At 38.1% G+C, this 23,447-nt stretch overlaps 1 protein-coding gene across 2 annotated transcripts; it reads right to left on the reverse strand.

Annotated features, from left to right (window-relative positions):
* Positions 1-4,102: 4,102 nt before the first annotated feature.
* LOC129746478 (chitin deacetylase 1) lies at positions 4,103-22,899 on the reverse strand. Of its 2 annotated transcripts, none has more exons than XM_055740136.1 (5): positions 22,422-22,899; positions 8,796-8,937; positions 8,040-8,170; positions 6,112-6,261; positions 4,103-6,041 (listed from the first exon to the last, which is right to left on the reverse strand). In XM_055740136.1, exons 1-5 carry the CDS (start codon positions 22,471-22,473, stop codon positions 4,885-4,887), a joined length of 1,632 nt encoding a protein of 543 aa, XP_055596111.1. In that variant the 5' UTR covers positions 22,474-22,899; the 3' UTR covers positions 4,103-4,884. The 2 variants fall into 2 exon arrangements, with proteins under 2 accessions (XP_055596111.1, XP_055596112.1); XM_055740137.1 differs by lacking the exon at positions 8,040-8,170 and adding an exon at positions 7,668-7,780 and having other exon boundaries at positions 22,422-22,897.
* Between the last annotated feature and the right edge of the window lie 548 nt (positions 22,900-23,447).

Genomic DNA, 23,447 nt, shown 5'->3' on the forward strand with positions numbered 1-23,447 from the left:
TTTATAAATTATTTCGATTCGCGTGACTCAAAAAGGACAAATATTGGTTTGTTTGGATTTTAATAACAAAACACTGACTTTGCGCACCAATTTTGATAGTTGAAAAATAGATGATCAAACATGCATATGGCTTTTCTATAGCTCATTTTATTTAAAAACTTTTCCTCATCAATACTTTCCGATTTAACATAGGAGCTCAGGAACAAGAGTTTTTTCCTAGTAATCTATTCGTTATTTATTTTTTGATTTATGGAAGTTTGATAATCAATATTAAATTATAAAATGGCCAGTCTTATAAACTATACCTATATATACATGTGAAATTTACCATATTTAAAAAAATTCTTTCCAGGTCCGTACACAGCAAATTTTTTTTTGCTGGAAACCAGCAAAATTTTGCTGGTTTTTGTCCCGCTGACTTTCCAGCAAAATTTCCAGCAATTTAAATTGCTGGAAAAAACAGCAAACGTTAATGCTGGTTTCCAGCAATTCAAATTGCTGGAAAATCAGCAATCCAGATTGCTGGAAACCAGCTATTTCTTTCAACACAACCGGCAGTATTTAGTATGAAATTTATATTTGAATTCAAAATTAAAGTTTAATGTTGGCTGTGCATACAGTAAGCAATAAAAACAATTATTTTCTCCCATTTTCAATAAGGGATTTATTCATTTAAAAAAAAAAACAACTATTTTACAACCACTTTCTAACACCGGCTCTGGGGTGGCCGCTTTGTGCCAAAGTGTTGATCATCCGCCACCTGTAAAAATAGTTTTGATTAGTATCTTCTATGGAATATCTACCTGTACAATAAAAATTTACCCTTGACTTGATGCCTGGTTGCTAGAATATAGAGGAAAATAAAATAATTATATCAATTTAATCAAAATTCATAAAATAAAATCTCACCTTGCTTCGGCGTACGAAACAAAAACAAACTCCAAATTGACAACTCGATTGCTGATTTTCCAGCAAACTAGATCAATTGCTGGAGAGTCCAGCAATTTGAAAACCGATTGCTGATTTTTCAGCAAAAATGACAAGCACATAACCGAATGCTGAAAAATCCAGCAATTCGAAAACCGATTGCTGGTTTCCAGCAAAAATTTCGATTGCTGAACGTTTCCAGCAATTTTTTTTGCTGGAAATCGAGGCAAAAATTTACAGTGTATCCTTTTATTAAAGAAAACTGTTTAATCTATAAAACTGCATATTTATTGAATATTTTCAGTAATTTTCCTTTCCACTAGATAATTTATAATATTTATATTTTTAGAAGGAATGCATCTGGGGATAACCCAAAGATATTATTGCAAACGGCACGGGTAGCCGGCCATTGTAGGTTTCTGAGGGTTGGATGCCTTCCTTCGACGAACCATCGGACCGTGGAAGCCCTAGAAGAAATTCGAGGCCAAGCCACACAGACATAGGCAGGACCTTGCTACCGATGGGGGAACCATACATACATACATACAACTGTGAGTATAATTTGGATGAATGAGTCAGTCAGTTGCACAACCAGTCAAAAATTTATAACATTTTGAATGTTATACATTTACTACAGGTATTCCGGCATCCGTGTATATACCTGGCCAGCTGGCAATTGAATGACCATTCTTATTTATTCATTCATATGGAAAAAACATCTTACCATTTTCGAAAGCTCATCTTACCAAACCAAAAAACTTTACCAGTATCATTTAGTGTTGACTCATTCTTCATGTAAATTGTACTTTCATATTTATCATCAATCACCATTGCACATTGAAAATTCTTGCCATGTAGTTTGGCAAGTATTTATTTTAAATTTCCCACTCTCACTTCTCCACCCCCACCGTATAAATGCAGTAGAAAATTTTGCAACTTATTCACAACCACTACCCCTTCAATTTTACGTTGGACTTGCTTTTTAAATACATTGACTTCCACTTTGCATCATTTTTCTCCTTTTCTTTCTTTACACGCATTTGTACAACTTTAAAAATAGCACTTTTTATGCGTCGGATATTAACAAGCAACTCGAACAGAATAAAAAGGCAAGAAGAACCTTTGCACTGTGCCCTAAAGTCCCATTTTCTACAGCGTCGGCTAACTGTGATATTTGACGCTAATTCTGAATTATTCTCACTTCAGGTAATCAGCACAGTATTCCACTCACATACTGTAGTTGTTATCGCCTATTCGATCAATTTCCTCCACAGAAGCCAAGTAGGTAAACAAGAATGTGAACATCACACAAATTCAATTTGAGGAATACAAAAATAAATTTATCAACGAAAAGTGTTGTAATTGTCATATTTCTTGGAAATTTTCGGATAATAACTTCGAGATTATTTCTGATTGAATGCTTCTTAAATTTGGAAAGCTGTCCAGGTTGCGCTTTTTGAGCGATTCTGCTCAAAATTTGATTTTTCTCTTGATGGTCATGATTTTGCCGTTTTAATCAAAGTTTGTTATTCCTTTACCTTGCATTGAAAGACTGAAGTCATTCATTTTATGAAAAATATCAGCCGAAAAAGCCAACCTGACGAGCCACTGACTATCATTCAATCTTACCCCCAATGTCAAATTATTGTAGCTCAAAAGCGCTCTGACTTCCGATCTTAATTCAAACAGGCGAGATAACGTTTTTCCACGAAATAACCAGCTATCTTCAATATGAAGTTGTAGCGTGGAATGTTGTGGAATGTTGGCTATCCATCTCTTCACACAACGCCTTGGATAACCTTGAATTTTTCAATCGAGCCTTAATAAAGTTGATTATTTTTACGCTTCTTCCAAGACTTCCTTCAAAGATGATGATGTTTCTTCATAGCGAGGGCATGTCGATAAAGAATAGTCAACTACCACAACTTTTGGTCTTTTCTTTGATCTTGGCAACGACACCAGCAGTATTTCCAACTATACTGCCGCTCATAGCAAGTCCGTCCCATTTGCGTTTTTATCATTCAGTACTTTGTTCTGATGAACATTGAAAAAACCTCAAGTAATTTTGTCCCATTGCACAAATGATCGCAAGTCGGTCTCATATGGCTTAAATCGCATATCGGTCCCATAGCCATAAGGGCCCAGCGAATGATTTTAAACAGTATTAAAAAAAAAAAACAAACCTTATAAAGCGAAATACTTTCGATTGCCGTTGCAAAGACAGATTCTGTTGAGTACTTTGATTAAAAAAGCATACAAGTTCCGATTTCTCATTAGACCGTTTCACGATCTCTGTGGAATATTGTTGTCCGTAACATAATCATCAATAAGCTTGAAAATTTCAGCCCCTGTCGTGGAAGTTGGCAACGGTTTGCAAAGGAACAAATCTTCTTCGAAACATTCAGATCCTCGATAGCGAACAAATATCATCAGAATTGCTAGTCCTGCTACATCTGTGGATTCGTCAAGCTGCATGTGAATTTTGAAGTTTTCAATCGAGAAACTAAAATGCCTTCAACATCTTCAGCCATGTCACAAATTCGCCAAGAAACCGTATTGTCAGACATGGGAATCGAATTTATCTATTCCACTGTTTTATCATCAATCATGATACGGACGACTTCTTGAATACAAGGTTTGATTAAATTTTCAACAATAGTATGCACTTCTCCAGCTTTTCCAATCGGTAGCTCACTATGTACGGCGCAAGGACAGCCAAAGCAGTGCATTTCGACAATCCACCATTCTTTGCCAACAGGGATTGAGCCGCCAGTAAAGGCAAAGTAAACAAAATTTATTCGTTCGTACTATATGCCCTGTGATTTTTTTTCATGCCTCGATAAAAATTAATCGATAAAAAAAATTACAGAGTTTTTCAATGTTGGTTTACGATTTTCGTTGCGTACGTCGCGGAGCACTTCCAAAACCTTCGCGGAGCACCAAGTGCTCCGCGGAGCACGATCTGAAAACCCCTGCTATAGATTATCAATATCACCTATAACAGCCGACACAGTTACTGTAGCGTGGTAGATTAAACCGACCTAGTTTACTGAATTTTTTTCGATAAACCTTATGCCGCTATTGGATAAGTCCACAAGTATATAAAGCAAGTATTTGTTGATTTCCAACTAGTATCTTAAATTCTATGTCATCTTTCGCAATCAAAACAACCGAGTTAAGAGATTTTTTTAAAAATTTATTTTCATACCACATATTCATCTCTCTCTCTCTCACGCTAATAAAGGAGCACTTTAACTGCGCGTGTTTCGGTGTGGCGACTACACACCATTTGTAGGAAATTGGATATCATTCTCTAAATCAATTCCACCAACGAACGGCCACCAATGCAACGATGGCACGGTTGCTCCCGGTTTTTTTTTCTTTAAATAAAAACATACTTTAAAATAAAATTATGGAAACACGCGCTCTCTGTTCTATTATTAAAGCAGCAATGTGTCCAGCGACTGGTTTAACGGGGGTACCGCAAAATCGGAACCACCTTTCGTTTTGGGACCAGTGGTGTCCTTCGTTTTTTTTTGTTTAAATCTTTCTCTTTTTCTACCGTTGGTGCGGCGATGGAAACAACGTAACGATATACGAATTTATCACGATTTTCATTTTTTGTTTTTGTTTCGTTTTGAGTTGGGGGTAACGTTTGCGAAGTTACCAATAAAGTGATCTGGATGTTTTGGAGACATTTTTGTTCGTTTTGTTGGGAAGGGCGAGGAACAATTGTAGGGTTTTGTGGGAGTTGGGATAAAAAGTGTAGGAAGTTATAATTATTTACAACAGATTCCTCTGCTTCGTTGAATGTTGGGGTTGGGGTTGAGAAGGAGTTGGGATTCAACGGAAGCTCAGTTGAGGTTGCCATTTCTTACGTTGTAAATCTCTTCAAACAACTACAAATCAGACTTTCGGTGGATTGGAGCCACTAGTGGAAGTGCGTTCCGTGTGGTTTTACTTCTTGGTCGTGAAACCATCACCAGTTGGGTCCAGGATCCATGGGTAGTTGTTGGGGCACTCCATACAGGTGAAGAGACGCAGAGTTTCGCCTGGCAGTTCGCGAGTGGTCAGTGGGCAGGCATTGGGCAGGGAACAGTAGGGTTGTCCCTTGACGTCACACTTTTCCTTCCACTCTTGGAAGTCTCGCAGGGCGTTCAGTTCAGTTGGGTTTTGCATCCATTGGATAACCTGCAGCATGGTCACGAAGAAGACATCGTTACGGCCCAGCATTTCTTCGATGAACTTGATAAGCTCCTCGCGGTATTCCTTCTTAGATTTCAACCAGGAAGCGTGGAAGTGGAGACCCAGAGGGGCACGGTTGCTATTGTAGTGACGGTTGAAGTTGTGACGCAGAAGACGTCCGAACTGTTCACCGGATTGGATGTTGGAGCAGGAGTCAACCATGTGACAACCAGGCAGCGACTCGTCGAAGGTGGGATCATCTCGACGATCGAGTTCGTTCATGACCATTTCCCAGACTGGATGGCTACGCGATGGACAGTTGTGGGCGTTGCCGTTACATTTGTGTGGCATACGGAAGTACAGAGTGTACGGCCAGATTGGAACACGTCCGAGGGAAGCCGTAATGGAGGCATCGTAGACGAAGAATTGATCGGCCATCATTTCGAATTGTTTGTTACCACCAACTCGCAGATACGGGGCACGGACTCCGATGATTGAACCATCAGTGATATTAGCGAATCGCTCGATGATCAAACGAGCTCCGGCCATTTCGGCTAGCCAATCGTCGTAGGTACCACCGCTCCAGTAGTTTGGATCATCCTTGTGAGTCAGCGAGAAGACCGAGATCTCATGACCCTTGCGATGCAGATCCTGCACGGCGGAGTAGTTGGTGTATTTGTGCGACACAAAGTATGTACCACGAATCTGACAACCGTTGGGGTTCTGTCGCTGGCCGTTGAAGATATCCTCGTACAGATCGATATTGTCTACGTTGATAGCACCGTTGAAGGTGATGGTGATCATCTGAGGTACCTGCTGGGGTTCGATACCTCCGGGGATCCGAGTTCCGTCAGCGGAACAGAAACAATCGGGCAGCACACACTGGGTGGTGTCACAATCCGGGGCGCGGTTCGGATCCTGATCGACGGCTGTTGAAGAGACGAATACAGCAGGTTAGAAAATGTGACGTTGTTTTTTGTTGAAGTGTTTAGTACTTACTACAAGCGTTTTCGTCCGATTCATCCTTGCAGTCAGGTTTGCCGTTACAGAACAGCTCCTTGTCGACACATTCGCCATTTCCGCAGGACAGTTTACCCTCTGGACAGATGGGTTCATCGGTCTTCAGAATGGGTAGCACCTTGCGGGGTTCTTCGTAGAGTCGGGAAGAAATTTAGGGGAATCGTTAATTCTATTGATCAATTCTAGTGTTGTTGAGAGCGTCGATCGACGATCGATGCGGTTTAGTAAGAAAACCATGATGTGTGCTTTTGGTATGTCGATGAGTTGGTTGATTGAAGTAAAGCTGAGGAGCGTGTTGTAAATAGGTGTGTTCGTGTTTTACTGGTGATTTCTTCCGACGTACAGCGATTGGAAATTCGCGGCGCTACTCTACGATGGATACTTTCAAAAAATATTTGGTACTATGTAAGATTCGATCTAAACATCAATTTTGCCTAGCGTCTTTCAATTGGTTTCATTTGGAGCTCCACAAAAAGCGGTTTATTAATAAACAGATATTCATTCAATGAGAAAACATGCATTGGATTCAAGCCAATGAATATGCTTATCATTATTAGGTGTGAAAAACATTGACAAGGAACGCAATTATTGGAGAAACTTAAAGTCCAGCTTACATTCTGTTCGTAGATTGATCGTATAGTTTGCATAGATGAAGGTAAACCGCCTTTAGTTATGCAGCGTATATGATCTATATACGACCAGAATGTTTACTGGCAAGTGCATGTTTTTGAGGAAAAAAGTTATTTAGGTAGTACACAATGGAAATAAATTGCGCAAGTGAACGTTTTTAGAATTTCGTCAAAAACCGATATTATTTCATGCTTTAACGACGATTGCATTTTGGAAGAAGTGTATTACATGAGTATTCAGTGTTCGTGTAAATTTTAGTAGTGGTATATCTTAAAAAATCTTAACTAAGATCGATGAGTTCAGAACAAACCCTCCAGCACCAGATTAGTTGTTATTTTTTTTGTTGTTGGATAATTTTATTGTTATATAAATATTAAGGAGACTACTTTTATGATTAATGTACTGCTCATACTACGAAAACCATGCAAACTTTGATACAAAATTAAAATGTGAAATGCATAATATTAGTTTGAGCAGTTCAAGTTAGTTTGAAAGAAAAATTATTCACGTCCTAATTAACTATAACCCTAAAATTTTTCCAAAAGCTCCGAAAATTAGTTTAAAGTTAGAATGTAGGCGTGTCTGGTGTCAGCTGGTCCATAAGCTGTGTATCTTGACGTTAGCGCACTAAGTTGACTTTTACTAATCTGCCCTAGCTAAACAAACAACGGTCCTATTTTTGTCCCAATCCATTCGGTGTATGCAAATCTCTTAGAAAAAAGTGAACTGTGGTACGGTGAAATCCTAGAAAAGAAAAACACAAGTGTGGCTAGCAGTTTTCCTTCGCAGCCGTTGGAAAACGTTGCTCTTTATTTACAGTTTAAGCGTGATCCGATCAGCCCCAGACCCTAATGAAAACAACTCGCCCTGACCGAGGAGAGTTCTGTGGATTTGGGTTGACTTACTTTCCTTCTTGTCACACGTGGTGACCTTTGCTTTCCAATCGCAAGTTTGTTTTTCAATGTCGAATGCCAAACCGGACGGGCAAGTGATTTGCTTCAATCCGGCACGGGTACACCTATTTATTTTTTTTGCAATCAACACGTTTTCGAAGATTTTGGAGGTATGAGGTGAAAGATTTGTTTTCGGAGGGGGGTAAGATGAGTTATTTTTTTTGGGAGCACATATTTAGGTTACAAAACGATGAAAATAGAAGAGAAAGAAGAAAGGAGAGCTTTAGAGGAATCTGTTAGTTTTGGAGGATCGGAGCTTGGGATGGATACCGGACACTTTGTCCCGGGCGATCCATCCGAAGTCGACCCCCCTGGTGGACTTACTTCCTAATTCTTCACAATTTTTAACATTCGTTTTCCAATCGCAGGTTTGACGATACACGTCAAAGTATAACCCGGTTGGGCAACGGACACGTGCCAGCCTAGTGATGCCGTTTTCACCAGCATTATCGCACCTGAGCCAAGGAGCAATCAAAAGTTATGAATAAACGCGCCTGAAAGCTAAGGCATGGTTGGAATGGTTTTGTTGAATTTATGTGTGAAAAAACATTGACAATGCAACTATTCGAGAACTAAAAGTCCAGCTTACATTCTGTCCGTAGGTTAATCGTTTAGTGTGCATAGATGAAGGTGAACCGCCTTTAGTTATGCAGCGCATACGATCTATATACGACCAGAATATTCACTGGAAAGTGCATGTTTTTGAAGAAAACTGTTATTTAGGTAGTACACGATTGTCGTTGGAATGAATTTGTTGAATTTAACGAATCGAAATTGAAATCCAGAGTAGAAAAGTTTAACTCCTTTGTGTAGGCAATGTACAATGAACATAAGATTGATTTTAGATTGAACTTGAGCATTAGGTTCAACAAAACCATTCCGATGGTCCCTAATTATGTTCTTTAAATTTCATTGTACAGTCGACATGACTCGAAAAAACCATTAAATTGACAATAAAAAGTTACAAATAAACATCAACCGATTGAGATTTTTGCATTTTTTTTTCTGGAGTTCTTTTAAGTTTTTGTTTTGCTCAACCCCGACTGCGTGCCCACTTTTTCGTTGCGCACTCATCATCACCTCACGACTTCACGGCAATCGCCCTCGGTACTGAGCCGGAAGTACTCGTCAGCCGGCCGGTCCTTGCAGAGCTCTTCGATGTTCTCCGAATCCGATTCGTTGTCGTCATCCTGCCGCTTGACCCGGTTGTACTCAGCGGAAGCTGTCGAAAGAAGGAGAAGAATAGAGAAAAAGATGTTGGTGCTGGTTGGCTTTACTGTTTCGCGAGTTTTAAGAATAAGAAACTGTTTGTCACTTTTTAGTTTTGTGGTCACACGGATTAACATCTGGTAAAAAATTGTGCACAAAGGGGTTGCTTTTAATAACGGAACGAGGTCGTGAATTTTTAGTCACTTTAAAACTAATTCGACTTCAAACAGATTGATGGTAAGAGGAGGAAACTCATACAAATACATTTTATCGAATTTTGACAGTCGCCATGTAAAGGAAAGAACGCTGTAAAAACATCAAGCAGTTCCTAAACTTTGCGGTCTTGATTCTTTTTGAATAACAAGTACCGAATCCCTAAAAAATGTTATGTTTGGTAAGAAAAATAATCTGGCTTCCCTACACACTAAGAACGTGTTTATTCCAGTCCGGATCACAATCGTATTTACAAAACTGTTAAATGTCAGGAGTTCCGGTACACAACAACAGATATCTGTGAAGTGCGGGAAAAATCATTCGAAACCTCATATAATCCTTTGCTTTTGAAATTCCAACGAATTCTGTTTTAAGTGCTCAGGGCTACGAACAAATTCAGGACTGAAATCATTAGAAAGACGTATCTAACAACGTTGGCCTTCTTCCACGATCGTGTTTGTTCAAGATGGCGAGGACACAGTATTTCTGGTGGCAATGTTTTAAATACTGATTTTGGATGAATTTGACGTTCTGACCTCGAAACAATCCTCAGATATCGTTTATTCCATCTAGTTTTGGTGATAAGGCACTTGGTAATTCTTGAATTCATCACTTTTGATTGAAACATTTTTTATTGAAGATTTTAGTTTATTTTACAATTTTGTTGAAGACTGTCAAACATTTTGAACTACGCTATAAAAATAACTAAGTTTTTTTAGTTAAAATTTCCTTAAAGTTCCCGTTTTTAATCAAGCGGAGAAGAACAAACCAAAATGAAAACTTTTCTCACTTCCCTTTTTTCAAAAATCAAAATATCTCTCGATCTTCGATCGTCGGTATTATCTCTTGATTTGGACGTGTTGATGTCGTTAAAACCGAAAGCTCATTTAACCCTAGATATCTCTCGCTGTATATCTCTTGTTTTTCAACCGATTTATAAATTTATTGTTTTGGAAGCCTCGTACAATAACTTAGTTCTCAGATAGTTTTCAGCTACGATTATTCATTTTTACGATATTTATAATAAACAAAAATCGAAAAAGACTGTACAAAGATCAATTATCAAAGACTCCCGAATTTTTTACTTGCACCCTGAGTAAATTCAACTTACAAGTTATATGTTGCACAGATGAATATATATTTTTTTTTAATTTTTCAATTCAAAATCATTTGTGGCTATTTAAAATGTTGTGTTTAGATCGTTCTTTTCAGAAGTTGTTTGTTCAACATAAATTAATCTGCATTTTATAGATTATTCAACCTGAACTCAACTTGCATCTAAATAGATATACGCGAGATTTTTTTAAATATAACATCAGGAAGCAATCTAGAGCCTACAGTACAGCTTCGGTTTTTTTTTCAGTTACAGAAAAAATACTTCGAACTTGGAGGTGTTGGAAGTTAATTTCACAGTTGATTTTCTTAGCTCTTTTTCTGTCCCGAGATCGTCCCGAGTGTCCGACTGTTGAAAATTTAGAACAAAATCGTTACGCTCACGGCACAGGAGTATTTACGACAGCAAAAATTATTCAAATTCATATTGAAATTCGATCAACTGTTTTTCAAAAAAAAAAAAGGTTCAACCGATTTTTGACGGTCGCCATGAAGAAAGAAAAAAAATGCTAGCGCTCTTTGAAAGTTTTCCTGTGTGCTCACTAACAGGATTAATCCAGGATTCCGGATCGTGAAAAATTGCAAAATAGAATTACACAGGCTTAAGCTTTCACATTTTTGATAATTTATATTTCTTCTACATATAGGGAAAGGCTGCCAGTTTGCCCGGTTTTATCCGGGTTTGTCCGGATATTTAATAAAAAATTGCCCGGTTGGCCGTATTTCTCTAAAAATGCCCAGATTTTGGACAGATTTTTTAAATTTTTTGACGAATCAAACAAAAAAAAACAAATTTTGATGAACATTTTTTTTTATTTTGTCACCAAAACGAAATTGTTTTGAACAAGTTTTATAAAAATAATCATGAAAGGCCTAAAATACGCTTTGAAACCTGTTGATAAGATTTGACGAAAATTTTTTTTAAAATTTTTTCTTGATTTTTGTTGAGTAATTTCTGGATTTTGACACAATTTTCCCGGATTTCACCTGGATTTATGGTCGCCAATTTTGAAATCAAATGCCCGGATTTATATAAAATTTACCGGATGGGTGCTGAAAAAATTCTGGCAACTTTAACCTAGGCTGAATGAGCCTACTTTGGACCAAGAGCCAACTTTGGTCCGAAATTGGAATAAATTTCGAAATTGGAATAATTCATTTCACTGGCATAGGATTAAGATAGTCTCATGCAAATAATGAATTCTTATTCTTTCTCAATCCTAACATAGCGTTTTTTGTCATAGAAAGTAATTCTAATAAAATTTTCAACATTTTCAAAAATGTACCTTCTTTTCAGTGGTAAAACAGACAGATCCATTAGTGGGGCGCATTTTGAGAAATCAGAGCTAATAAGAAAAAAACACGTTTTTCAACTATCCACACAGTGAATTTTTGGCTCGACTTCCTGCAAAAAAAAAAAATGCTAGAAACGTCCAACAATCCAAGTTTTTTCTGGAAACTAGCTAACATGATTCGTTTTGCTGACTTTTCCAGCCCTTTTTTTTGCTGGAAATTTTCCAGCAATGGATCCTTATTGCTGGAAAATCAGCAATCGATCTGTCAGATTTGGAACTTGTTGAGTTAAGTTAAAATTCAATGGAGTGAAAAGGCAACGACTCAAATTTCATTTAAATATTCGGTAAGTAGAAGCTTCCGGTGCTTCAAATACTGACTCATAATAAATTTAACGGCATTTTATGTTTTACAGAGTGACTATAATCAATTTGATCAACCGAAAAAGTTCTGGAAGTCATGTTCCTTAACCCCTGTGGTTATGCAATTTTAATAAAACCTGTCAAAAATTTATCCTCAACGATGAAGTTTTTTTTATTAGCAAAAGTCGTTTATAATCATCACATTAAGCTTATGCGCATTTTACTGTGAAAACAGGGTTTTGGGGTGTAATTTTCTCTTAAAACATGATGAAAACAAGAAATGAGGATCAAGTAATTTAATTCCTTTCTAAAATTTCGCCTGTGCTTCTCCCCAAGCTCACGTGAATATAATCCATAACCAAATATTTAAAAAATGTGAGATTTTGCATTCTAATGCAAAAAAAACGATCAAAATCGGTCATGATATGACGAAATGGCATGCATTTCAAATTGAGTGTTCCAGTCGGGGTGGTCGAACATTTTGATTAACAGTGATGAATATCATCATTAAAAATGTCAGCCCATTTTTGAAGCCTAATAACTTTTTTATGTAAACTTTAATCGAAATGCAGTTTTGCTATGAAACATTTGTCATAATTTAGGTTTTAAGAAAACTTGTATTCAAAAGTAATCAGCCGAAGGAGACAGAGTTATTGATGAAAAATTGATATTGATCCTCCCGAACAAAATGTCTCAAAATCCCATACGAACTTCAGGCTCGTTGAGCGGCCACTTCCCGTGTTCCTATCTGGCCCAAATTTGGCATGAGATCTTGTGATAGGCTTAGGATCAATATTAGCCGATAGGGTATAACACTCCACAGGTTTTAAATTTCCCATGCAAATTTGGGGCACTCTACTGTTCATGTGTATAATATTTTTGTTCACATATTCGATGTTATATTTGATTAATACAGTATTCTGCTTAAGTAATAGGCACATATAGCCTGCTTTTCTCCTATATCGATTTTTCGATATCGCCAATTACAGTGTTTTTTGCTTGTCATATAAACAGTAGATTTATCGCTTCGTTTTGCTCCAATTTTGCAAGAACGGTTTGATGTTTTCGAAGATTTTTCAAAGCATTTATAATCTCGATCAAAGATGCATAAAACAGAATCTAAAGTCAAAATCGTTAAAAATGGATGTTCGTCATTTCGGCATATCACGGCAGTACTGAATATAGACTGGAAAAAAATTGTATTTTTTGCAACATGCAAGACAGCGGCAGCATCATCTAGTTTCAAACCAGATTTGTTAACTTATTTTCAATATAATTGTAAATTAATCGAAATAATAGTTTGATTGCAGTTCTGGTGAAGCATAGAATGCGTTCTTACTTTTGAGGTAGTTTTATACGACAGCTTTCAAGAAGCTGTGGCCCCTCAAGTAAAGAAAAGAAAATCATATGTTGAAAATGCCCACATACCTTTTGTCTGAAATGGAAAAAGAGGAATCCATCTTTTTTGAAGCACTGCCGTTGAGAAAAACTGTGTAGATTTTCAATGAAACTTGAAGTGGAACCACGTTGATACTCGGCAACGATTTTTAATTTGATTAGACTTTAAGTTCAACAAAAAAAGATTCAACCAATTTCTCACGGTCGCCATATCATGAGGAAATCAAATTTTTACTATCTTATCCATCTTATCACTGTTATTTCTGCCTGGTTGCGCAATTGTTTTCCATTGTTCAGAATAGCTCCGAAGCACAGAATTTTCACTTACAGTTTTGTTGTCTAGAACCAATAATGTATAATAGCTGTGAAAATTTGAAACAATCAGAATCCAATTAGAAACCGATTAGAAAAGTCCACTGAAATTACCATTGTTGATGAGATTTGTTTGACCAATTATGATCCATTGTCAATTTGCTTTAGCAGTTTCGTACCATGTTGCATCTTTTGTGCGCTTTTCAAACAACTGCAATTTAAAAATTTTCCCAGAACCATCTCCGCTGCTACTATATATGCAAAATCTGCCTGCGCAGAGCCATGTAGCTCAAATGCAATCTCCCACACACAACAAACTGGCTGCAGAGGTGGCTCCATTGACTACGAGCCCGTTTTAAGAACACGTCGAACTGACCGTGACCCCATCGTGTCCATTCCATTCTTCTTCTCTAGACTCCGCCACGCAAAAATCTGTACCCAATGGGAGTTGAGACCGTGTTCAGTCGCGCAGTCAACTCTGCAGCGCTAGAGTTAGTAGTGGAAAGGGGGGATGATTCCATTTGCGGGAATCACCGGCGTGGAACGCGAAGAATATTCACAACCACTCGATGCATCTTTGTGTCATGTTCCAACTGACTAGTACACGACACTGAAACATTCATAACAGCTATGTACTTACAATGAAAAATATAACTAAGACCGGTCAAAATAGAGGTGGCCATTATTCATCGTCGCCCACAAAACCGGCTAAGGATTGGCTTTGTGTTGCACCAGATGTCCTTACAAGTAATTGAAGGAGAGAAAAGAGGCTTGGGTGGGTTCAGCTTTGAAGAAAAATAAACTATACCGAGGAGTGATGCCGATAACCTCCAAATGATTGGTACTTAGACAAAAGTGTCACTTTCTACAACCTCTAGTGGGTAAGCGAGTTTTGCCGGGTTATAGTTGATTCAAGTGACTCGCTAATGCCAAAGCGCAAAACCTAAATGGAATCCGGTGTTTTGTGCAAACATGTTCGACTCCAGCAACCATCAACCATCAACAATCGTTTGCTGTGCCTGAGCAGATCCGCATTTGATTGATGTCTGATGTCATTGTAGCTTGACTCGACGATTCATGTGTTTAGGACTCACATAGGACGGTGTGCTTGGAATGGAATGGAAAAAGAGATTGTCTTTTCGCTATAGGTACTTGAGTATGGCGACTGGTGCTAATCTTGGTTTGGCTCAGTTGCCAATAATTGCACCTTCAACTCTCTACCGTATTGAGGTATGTGCGCAATACCTATGAGCAGCACTTTGTGATCGAAAGGTGCAAAATGTAAGCCGTAGAGACCGCAAGAAAGTCAGCCATGCCTTAAGGACACACCGGTTGGCGTCGTTTTTGCTGCTCTCGCTTTTTCAAAGATTATGTAAAGTACAATCTAAATATATTCTCCTTAACAGTTACCTACATACAAACTAGCTAGTTGTGTTCGAGTTTTAAATTTTCCAGCAAGTTATACTGACTGAGATTGCGGAAAAAAGAGAAGGTGACCAAGAATGCACTGCGCAGTCTGGGGAACTGGTTTCAGCAGCAGTGTCGCCATCTATATCGATGACGAGACGAGCGTCTGGTTGGTACACTTCTGGAATTGCGGATATTTGCCGGGTTCGCCTTTTTTTGTTAGATATTTTAATTGACATTCGCTGAGTGTTTCGCGGAAACTGAGCCCTCGAATCGTGAGGTGATATTTTATTTTAAGTCTGATAGCTTTGCAAATATTATTTTTATATTTGTGATTCTATATTTGTGATTCTATGATTTTTCAACATTTTGTGACATTCGAACCCATCATTGCCTTGCTGAACAAATTTTGCTTCAATGTCAAACTAAGTTTGCTTTTAGACAGTGTACTCTAGACGACTGGTGTTAAAGTTTAAAATGATTCTTCAAAAATATTATTTTTTTCCTGCATGTGGACAGAAAAAAGTGCACTTCTGGTAGTGCACATGTGTAGAATTGAATCAAAACGAATACAATATGCTAACATACGTACAAGCTCAAACGAAAAATCTCCAATAAAGTGTGTAAAATTCAAATGCTGACATCCACAAAAAAACGTTGAAAATTGACTTGAAACAGTGCCATCTATTGCGCCGTTCAAAAGTTACAGATCAAATTTTCAAGTGCTTGGTTTTCGAAAAGGCGTAATCCTATAGGAACTAATTAATTGTTAAACTAACGCCGCTTTAAAATAGACGGGTTTCATTTATTGCTAGATAAATGCAATAAGAGTTACTTTTGACTGGACAAAATTTCACTTCCTTTGTTTTTGCACTTTTGGTTCAAGCAAAAAAGCAGTTTTGGAATAAGTTTTTGCGTAAGAGGACGAATCGGCTATATCCAGTCAATTAGGAACATTCATGACGATCAGTCTTACCTATCAGAACTGGTTTAAGGCATCTCAAAGCGGGTTACTTTCAATTAAGTTTTTTGCATCCCATTATTCAAAATTTAGTACTTCTAGCTTGAACAAAATAGCGAATAACTTTGAATATGTTTTTCCATTATGCAACTTGACGAAAGTGTTACGAAACTTTAACAGCGATTTTCTTGAAACATGCCAAACAGTTCATACGACCTGTTCAAAACTGACAAAAATTTTGTTTTTGTTTCTCAGTTTGGTTTTGACAGTTCTCTCTGGTGTGTTTGGAGACATCTGGTGGCCCAGCAAAAAAACAAAAAATGGACCAAAACGGTCGTTGGAAATTTTAAACAAGTTTCGTGGGCTAGCTTGTACGTCTGTTCTCTGTGACTCTAGACATCGAATTGGTTGTATTAAATAACAAACGCTTGGATAAAGAAAAAAAACAAGAATTTACCTGATTCGTCCGAAAGATTTTATACGAAAATCTTCAGAAGGTGAAGTTTGAGTTTTTCAAAATACAACAAAAACCGTGAAATCACGGATGAAAAACTTCTAGCTGTTTTAACGAGGTTGGAATAAAGCACAAGCAGAAGCAAACGCCACCCTATTCCATACTATAGACTGCCTCAATAGACTGAGTCGATTTGGAGTCATTTCTGAATTTCCCAAACCCTGGGGTCTAAAAAGCTTCGTCTTGGACCAAAACTCATCCATGATTTTTTGCAGAATTTTTAAGTATCGTTTACATGAGTAAATTAGAACTTTTAGTTCTGTATGGGAAAATTGAATATTTTGTTCTGAAAAATCAACATCATTTTTGTTTCTTCTGTGGAACCAAGCCAGCTGACAATTTTTATGCCAATTTATAAAATTCCTAAAGGAAATTTTTCCGCTGAACAACTTTGTTGGAGACCGCAACTTTGTATCTAATTAGTTAAAAAAGTTATTAACTGTTTAACAGAGGTATGTCTTTTCACATTGATAAACAATAAATTCAATTGACATCACTGCTGGAGCCTCGCAAGTATTGCATGAAAAGTAGCCATGCAATACCTCGCTAGGCACCCTGCAGGGATGTCAATTGAATTTATTGTTTATCAATGCGAAAAGACATACCTCTGTTAAACAACTAATAACTTTTTTGCCTAATAAGATACGAAGTTACGGTCTTGGACAAAGTTGCTCAACGGAAAATTTCCTTTAGGAAATTTAAAAATTGGCACAAAAACTGTCAGCTGGCTCGGTTCCACAGAAGAAACAAAAATTATGTTGATTTTTCAGAACAAAATATTCAATTTTCCCATATAAAACTAAAAGTTCAAATTTACTCATGTAAACGTTACTGAAAAATTCTACAAAAAATCATGGATGAGTTTTGGACCAAGAAGAAGCTTTTTAGACCCCAGGGTTTGAGAAATTCAAAAATGACCCCAAATCGACTCAGTCTACTGCCTCAATGAAGACTATAACAAACCGTTTTCATTGAACGAATTTCTCTTCGCACTTGATAATGCTAAAGTAACATCTTCTGGGCCTTGCACAATAATCAAACACCTACCAATTTTAGCAAAGTCATTACTTCTTACAGCACTTAACCACTCTTCTATTTGGAGAACTAGTCTCGTTGTACCGATACCAAAAAATGGATGTCAAAGTCGAGAGCCAAACCACTTTCGGCTTATCAGCCTCACATTTTATTCTTTCAAAATAATGGAACGCATGGTGAATCGTCGACTAGTTACTATATTGGAAGAAGGACATTTGCTAGATAAACGGCAACATACATTTCGCCGAGGATATGGGACTAGCACGTACTTAGCAGACGTGGGAGAAGTTATCCACGAAGCCTTTTTCAATGATCACCATGTGGATATTGCGTCACTTAATATTTCCAAGGCTTGCAACCGCACATGAAAAGAGGGAATTTTGAAACAACTTTATAACTGGAAAATCGGTGGAAAACTTGGTAAGTTCGTTAAAAATTTCCTCCTGTTGAAAAAGAAGAAAACAGCGTACCGGCGATCTTTTCCTGTAGTAACCTAATTTTTGATCGTGATGAACTCAATGTTACAGAATAAAGGGGGTAACGTCTTCGGGGTACACGTCTTCGTCTACGTAGATGTCCTTATTATTGTAGCTGGTCGCAGTCTCAAAATCAATAACAAAAAACCTCAAATAGCAGTGGCAAGAATATCGAAGTGGATCAAATCAATGGGATTCTCAATGGCTCCAGAGAAATGTCTCAGGAGCCACTTTTGTCTAAAAAACCACATACCATGAAAACTTAAAGTAGAGCTAACTGGAGTACCAATACCATACAAAAAAGAGCCAAAAAATGTTGGGAATCACTTTCGACAGACAGGAATCTCAAGCAGGAAATACGAAGTCGCACGCGTCTTATCGAAATGATAAGCAAAAAACACACTATGTCTAAACGTTAAACATACTATTATAACTGTTGGCAATAGCGTTGTTATCAGTAAACTTCTCTACGGCCTAGAAATAACCAGCTGCTCTTTGGTTAAAGTCATCTCAATATTGGGTCCCATTTACAACAAAATCATCCGAAACGCTGGTGGACTGCTTCCAAGCTCTCCCGCCATTTCCAGTTGCGCTGAAGCAGGAGTCCTTCCTTTCACCTTGTTGCCGCTTTATCTATACCGTTAAAAAGGCTATCAGCGTAGGGGAAAAATCTGGCACTTACAAATTTATCAATCGAAATTCCAGGACAATATTTAGGAAATATACCGTACTACTTTCACCAAACACTAAGCAAGTCGTACGTTTGGGAGACTGACGATGGAATAGCCGGAAGTGCTTCAAGGAAAATAGTTGCTTACTACTATTAAAACGAACACACACATAGAGGATCTCAGTGAAACTTCATGTTTCTTTGAAGAGATCTAAATTCTACTTAAGACTAACCGTACATCTTTCAAGGATATAATGGCTAGCATTTTACTAATGCTAACACCACCAACCCACAGAAAGAGTACTATGCTGTGACCAAGACTTGATCTCATGACTTTTGGCTTAGAAGACTTGAACGCTATCCTCTAGGCCACGGTCGGCGGCATAATTCAATGGTCTGTTCAATTCTCTACAAATTGCTCGAAGCCTTTCAAAACAAACATCGGTTTTCTCAGCTGAAGTTGCTGCCATAGCATTGGCCCTATACCATGATACTTCTACCAACAATGTTGTCGTATTTTCGGACTCAGCAAGTGTACTTCTCGCTTTGGAAAATTCAAGAAATCGCCATCCCTGGATTCAACACATATAAAACATAACTCCTGAGCATTTCACGTTTTGCTGGATTCCTAGGCACTGTGGGATCAACGGAAATATTGAAGCCGACAAATTAGCGGCCTTAGTTGGTATACCCAAAACAGATCTATCTGGTTGGGTCAAATCGAAAATATAGGACGCGTGGTTAGCTGAATGGAGATCACAGAGAACCTTGAGCCTGGCTACGATAAAAGAAGAACCCTACAAATGGAATGACCATGTGAACAGAAGGGAGCAAATCCTGCTATCCAGAATTCGGGTGGGGCACACCAGATACACGCACCGACACTACATCTCTGGAAGAACCGGTGGAACACGTGCTTATGGAATGCCAACAATTTGAAGGAGCTAGGAATGCATATCAAATAGACGGATCCATAAGGAACGCCCAAACGACGCAGTAGAAGAAGAAAAAATGTTGTGTTTTCTTAAGGAGATGATGAATTTGTAAACATTAATATTCCTTATGAGGCGAACCAGCCAAAGGCTGAAAGTCTCTCTAATAAAGAGAAAAAAGTAGTTGGAGTTGGAAAAAATTCCGGCATATTAAAAAAAAACCACAATTGAGATAGCTGGTTTCCAGCAATTGAGATTGCTGAATTTCCAGCATAAGGTTTGTTGTTCGTTTTCAGCAATTCAAATTGCTGGAAATTTGGCTGGAAAACCAGCGAGACAAAAACCAGAAAATTTTTGCTGGTTTCCAGCAATTCAAATTTGCTGTGTAGAGTGAACAAAATATAAGAATCTTGAAATGAAAAGTTTAATCATTATAGTCATAACAGGCTAGTAAATCTACTCGGATTCTTTAATTCTAAATCCATGAATGAATAAACACAAATATTTGCTATCTTTTTGTACTCTACATCACCTCATGATACAACGGCATATTATTAGAGTAGGAACAAAAGAAGTATGTACTTGCAAAACCGATACAAAACCACAGATCAGTTGGGGGAAACTTCCAGATATAACTGGAATTGAAAACAAGATAGGGCAAAACTTGCAAATATCAAATACTTATAGCTAAAAATGCACTATTTTGATAATCAACTAACCATAATTTAATACCAAATACATCAACCAAATAAAAACTAAAATTTCTCTTTGAAAATTTTAAGATTTTGTATTCAAAAGCGATTTCTAATCAATTCCAAAATAAATATAAATTTTTGGTTAATTCTTCGATACGATTTTTTCACTGCTGCTGTGACTCAATTAAAAAACTTTAAATTTCAAGCTTTTTCTTTCTTTTTCCTTTTGTATGTTTAAGAATAAAGCCTAGATTTTGTTCAGATTCACCCATTTTTAATTTTTTTTTTTAAATCGTCTTAAATTTCCTGACCATGTGGATACAACTATTTTAAAAAATATCTTACTTAAATTAGATCTTTATCTTATTCGATCTTCATTCGTATTCAAATAAGCATTTTCAAATTGCTTGGCACCTGTTTCGAAATGTCTTGTCCCAGATTTCACAGGAAGTCGATCTCCTTGTTGATAAACGCCACAAGCGACAAGTCATCTGATGTCCTTTCTGGTTGAAAATAATCAACTCAAAAGACGAGGGGCATTAAAATGGAAGAAATAGAAGGAAATTGAAAACAATATTTTTGTTTTTTTTTCATTAAAAACTCAATAGAATATTCGAACAAATTGCTGAAAAGGTCAATATTCCGTAAATCACTGTAAATTTCGCAAATAATCATTGATTGTTCGTGAATACAAAAATAAAACCTCCATAATCAATATTTTTGAGCTCGGGAGGAACATATTGACTATGTGAAGATCATCTTGGTATAATTACAAATGCCAACTGGTCGTGACCTAAACCTTGCTTCGAGTCTAAGAAAAGTAATCAAGCTACATGTGGACCTTGTCAAACTCTAACTAAAGCTCATCATTCTTAGGAGATAATCTTAATCAGAGTTCCATAATAATGTGGCTAATTTAAATCAGCATCATTTAAATTTGATTAGCATATGATACACCCCAAGAAGAGGTATCGTCTACAGAATGTTACAGGTTGGTACTCAACCGGCGAAGTACAATGGTTGATAATTCCAACACTCTTTGGGCTTTGGCCCTACAAAATTGCCTCCATATTGCATAAACTGCATTCAAAAATTGGAGATAAAATACGGATGATAAAAATCAAAGGTGTAACCTGCCCATGTTCATAAAAAGGTACAAGTAGAAAGATTGCACGATAAATCTGCTCTGTCTGGTGTGTGATATGCATTGCTGTTGTGTAGCAAGGTATCAAACAGCAGCAGACTGCTAAAGACACTCCAAGAGAACAGGTTTAAGCCGCAGCAGTTCATACGTACGCCTGTAGTTTTGTGGGGAGCGCACAGTTGGATAAAAGTGAAAATTGATCAATTGGTGCAGCAACTGGCTTGGCTAGCACAGCCTTTTCGGATTCGGTATTGGAACTCTCGATGGCCGCTTTGGAAGTTATGCAAATGTGTGCAGTTTGGGGCCCCCCTCGCACTTCTCGAGCGATTTTCGGACACTTGGGCGCACTCGGGGATGAACGGTGGCTTCGAGACAAGTGGGGAGCGAGGGACAAACAGGTTTCGATTTCAAGCCCCGGTTACGATTTGTTGTTTTATAGTTTGGTTCGCGTGTATGGTCAAACTTCTTCTTGGGGCCAGCTCTTGCTGGACGCTGGCCTCGTATCGTGGCCGTGTGCACCAAGAAGGTGCACGAGCGATTCCGTAATACCCCCATGATAATAACCTCCTCTCGTTGGACTACATCCGAAAGAGAAATGTAAATGAGGGACACGTTATATCATCGTGGCACCGTGACTCCATTTTACTACACCATCAATTATCAACGAATTTGTGTCATATGTTTTTCTCGTTTTTTGGCTAGCCCGAGATTATTAACACATTCAAATCAATTCGGTGACAGTCTAATAGGAACATATCAATCAGTGATCGAGCAATTCGTTATCTTGTTGCTTCTAAATTGTTCAATTCTGCTCTTATACACTCTTGAGTCAAGACTAATTCTGTATATCACTAAGGCACTATCATTCAATATATCAAAACATAGTTCAATTTATTCGTTCATAAATAGAAACACACTCCTTCTAAGGATATAATTGTTCATCAGATAGGAAGGTATAAGAAATTTTCTTACCAATTGCTACCACTAAGCACAAGACACCGAGCACCTTTATCACACTTGCCATGTTGTTGCACCTTCACTGTGCCACTGTCAGCACAAGACTGTTTCCAACTTCCAGAGGTCCGCGCTTCAAGAGGACCTATACACGGGCTCACACTTCCTACCCGTCGGAAAAAAACTACACACCCCCTCTCCGGACCACTCTAGAGTCTCTTAGAGCTCCCACAAGGCGTTGGCCACCTACTACTCTCCCCCCTACTACTACTACTACTACTACTGCGACTACACTTCGGCTTCGGTGCTTCTCGCTTCTCTGCACCACTCTTTGGGGGAGGGTGGGATATGCAAGGGCAATCGCACCAGGAACTCTCCTTTTGGGCACCGCACACCAAAACAAAAAAAAAACGACGATGCTTCAACCAAACACTGGGCTCTGGGAGTCTCACTCTGGAGCACGGCGGGCCCGAGAATGTCCGACAGTGCACTAAAATCGTTCCGAAGCAACCATCAACTATTTATATATAGGCGTACGCGTTTTACCATAAGGTTCTGGTCTGGCGTGCGCGCGAAAGATCAGCCCGCGCCTGATGGGATGTTGATGTGCGGTGCGGGGCAGTCGGAATGGAACTCAACGACGATCACGATCACTCATTCTCTTTTAAAGGATCGATGCAATGTGCTCTGCAATACGACGGGGGCCGCCCGTGTTCATTGGACCGGGTAAGAATGGAGTTTTTCTTTCGGCTAAGTGGCTTTTCAGGGGATTGAGTTACGCTTTTAGTAGGGGTGAGTGGTCATGGAGCGTTGTTCTGCTACATCTTTCTAGAAATTCTTTTTCCGGGTGCATGTATAGTTTCATCTCTTAATTTTAGTACTGTTTTGGTTGAATTTTAATTATTTGAATACCAAAATCCGAACCAAATCCAACCAAATACCAAATCAAACAGACAAAACATAATTAGAGCAGTTCTTCATACACTGCATAGTTTGGAGTACACATAATTTTGATAAAGTTTCCCAGATAATTGGTAAAAATTT

Source organism: Uranotaenia lowii, chromosome 2, assembly GCF_029784155.1.
Source record: "Uranotaenia lowii strain MFRU-FL chromosome 2, ASM2978415v1, whole genome shotgun sequence".
Taxonomy (NCBI): domain Eukaryota; kingdom Metazoa; phylum Arthropoda; class Insecta; order Diptera; family Culicidae; genus Uranotaenia; species Uranotaenia lowii.

Excerpts from the sequence above, each read along its gene's own strand:
- LOC129746478 (XM_055740136.1), bottom strand. The coding sequence starts at position 22,473 with ATGGCAAGTGTGATAAAGGTGCTCGGTGTCTTGTGCTTAGTGGTAGCA. Across the intron at positions 8,938-22,421 it reads GTGCTTAGTGGTAGCAATTG|CTTCCGCTGAGTACAACCGG; the intron begins GTAAGAAAATTT and ends TTCTTTCGACAG. Across the intron at positions 6,262-8,039 it reads AAATTGTGAAGAATTAGGAA|AACCCCGCAAGGTGCTACCC; the intron begins GTAAGTCCACCA and ends GACTCTACGAAG.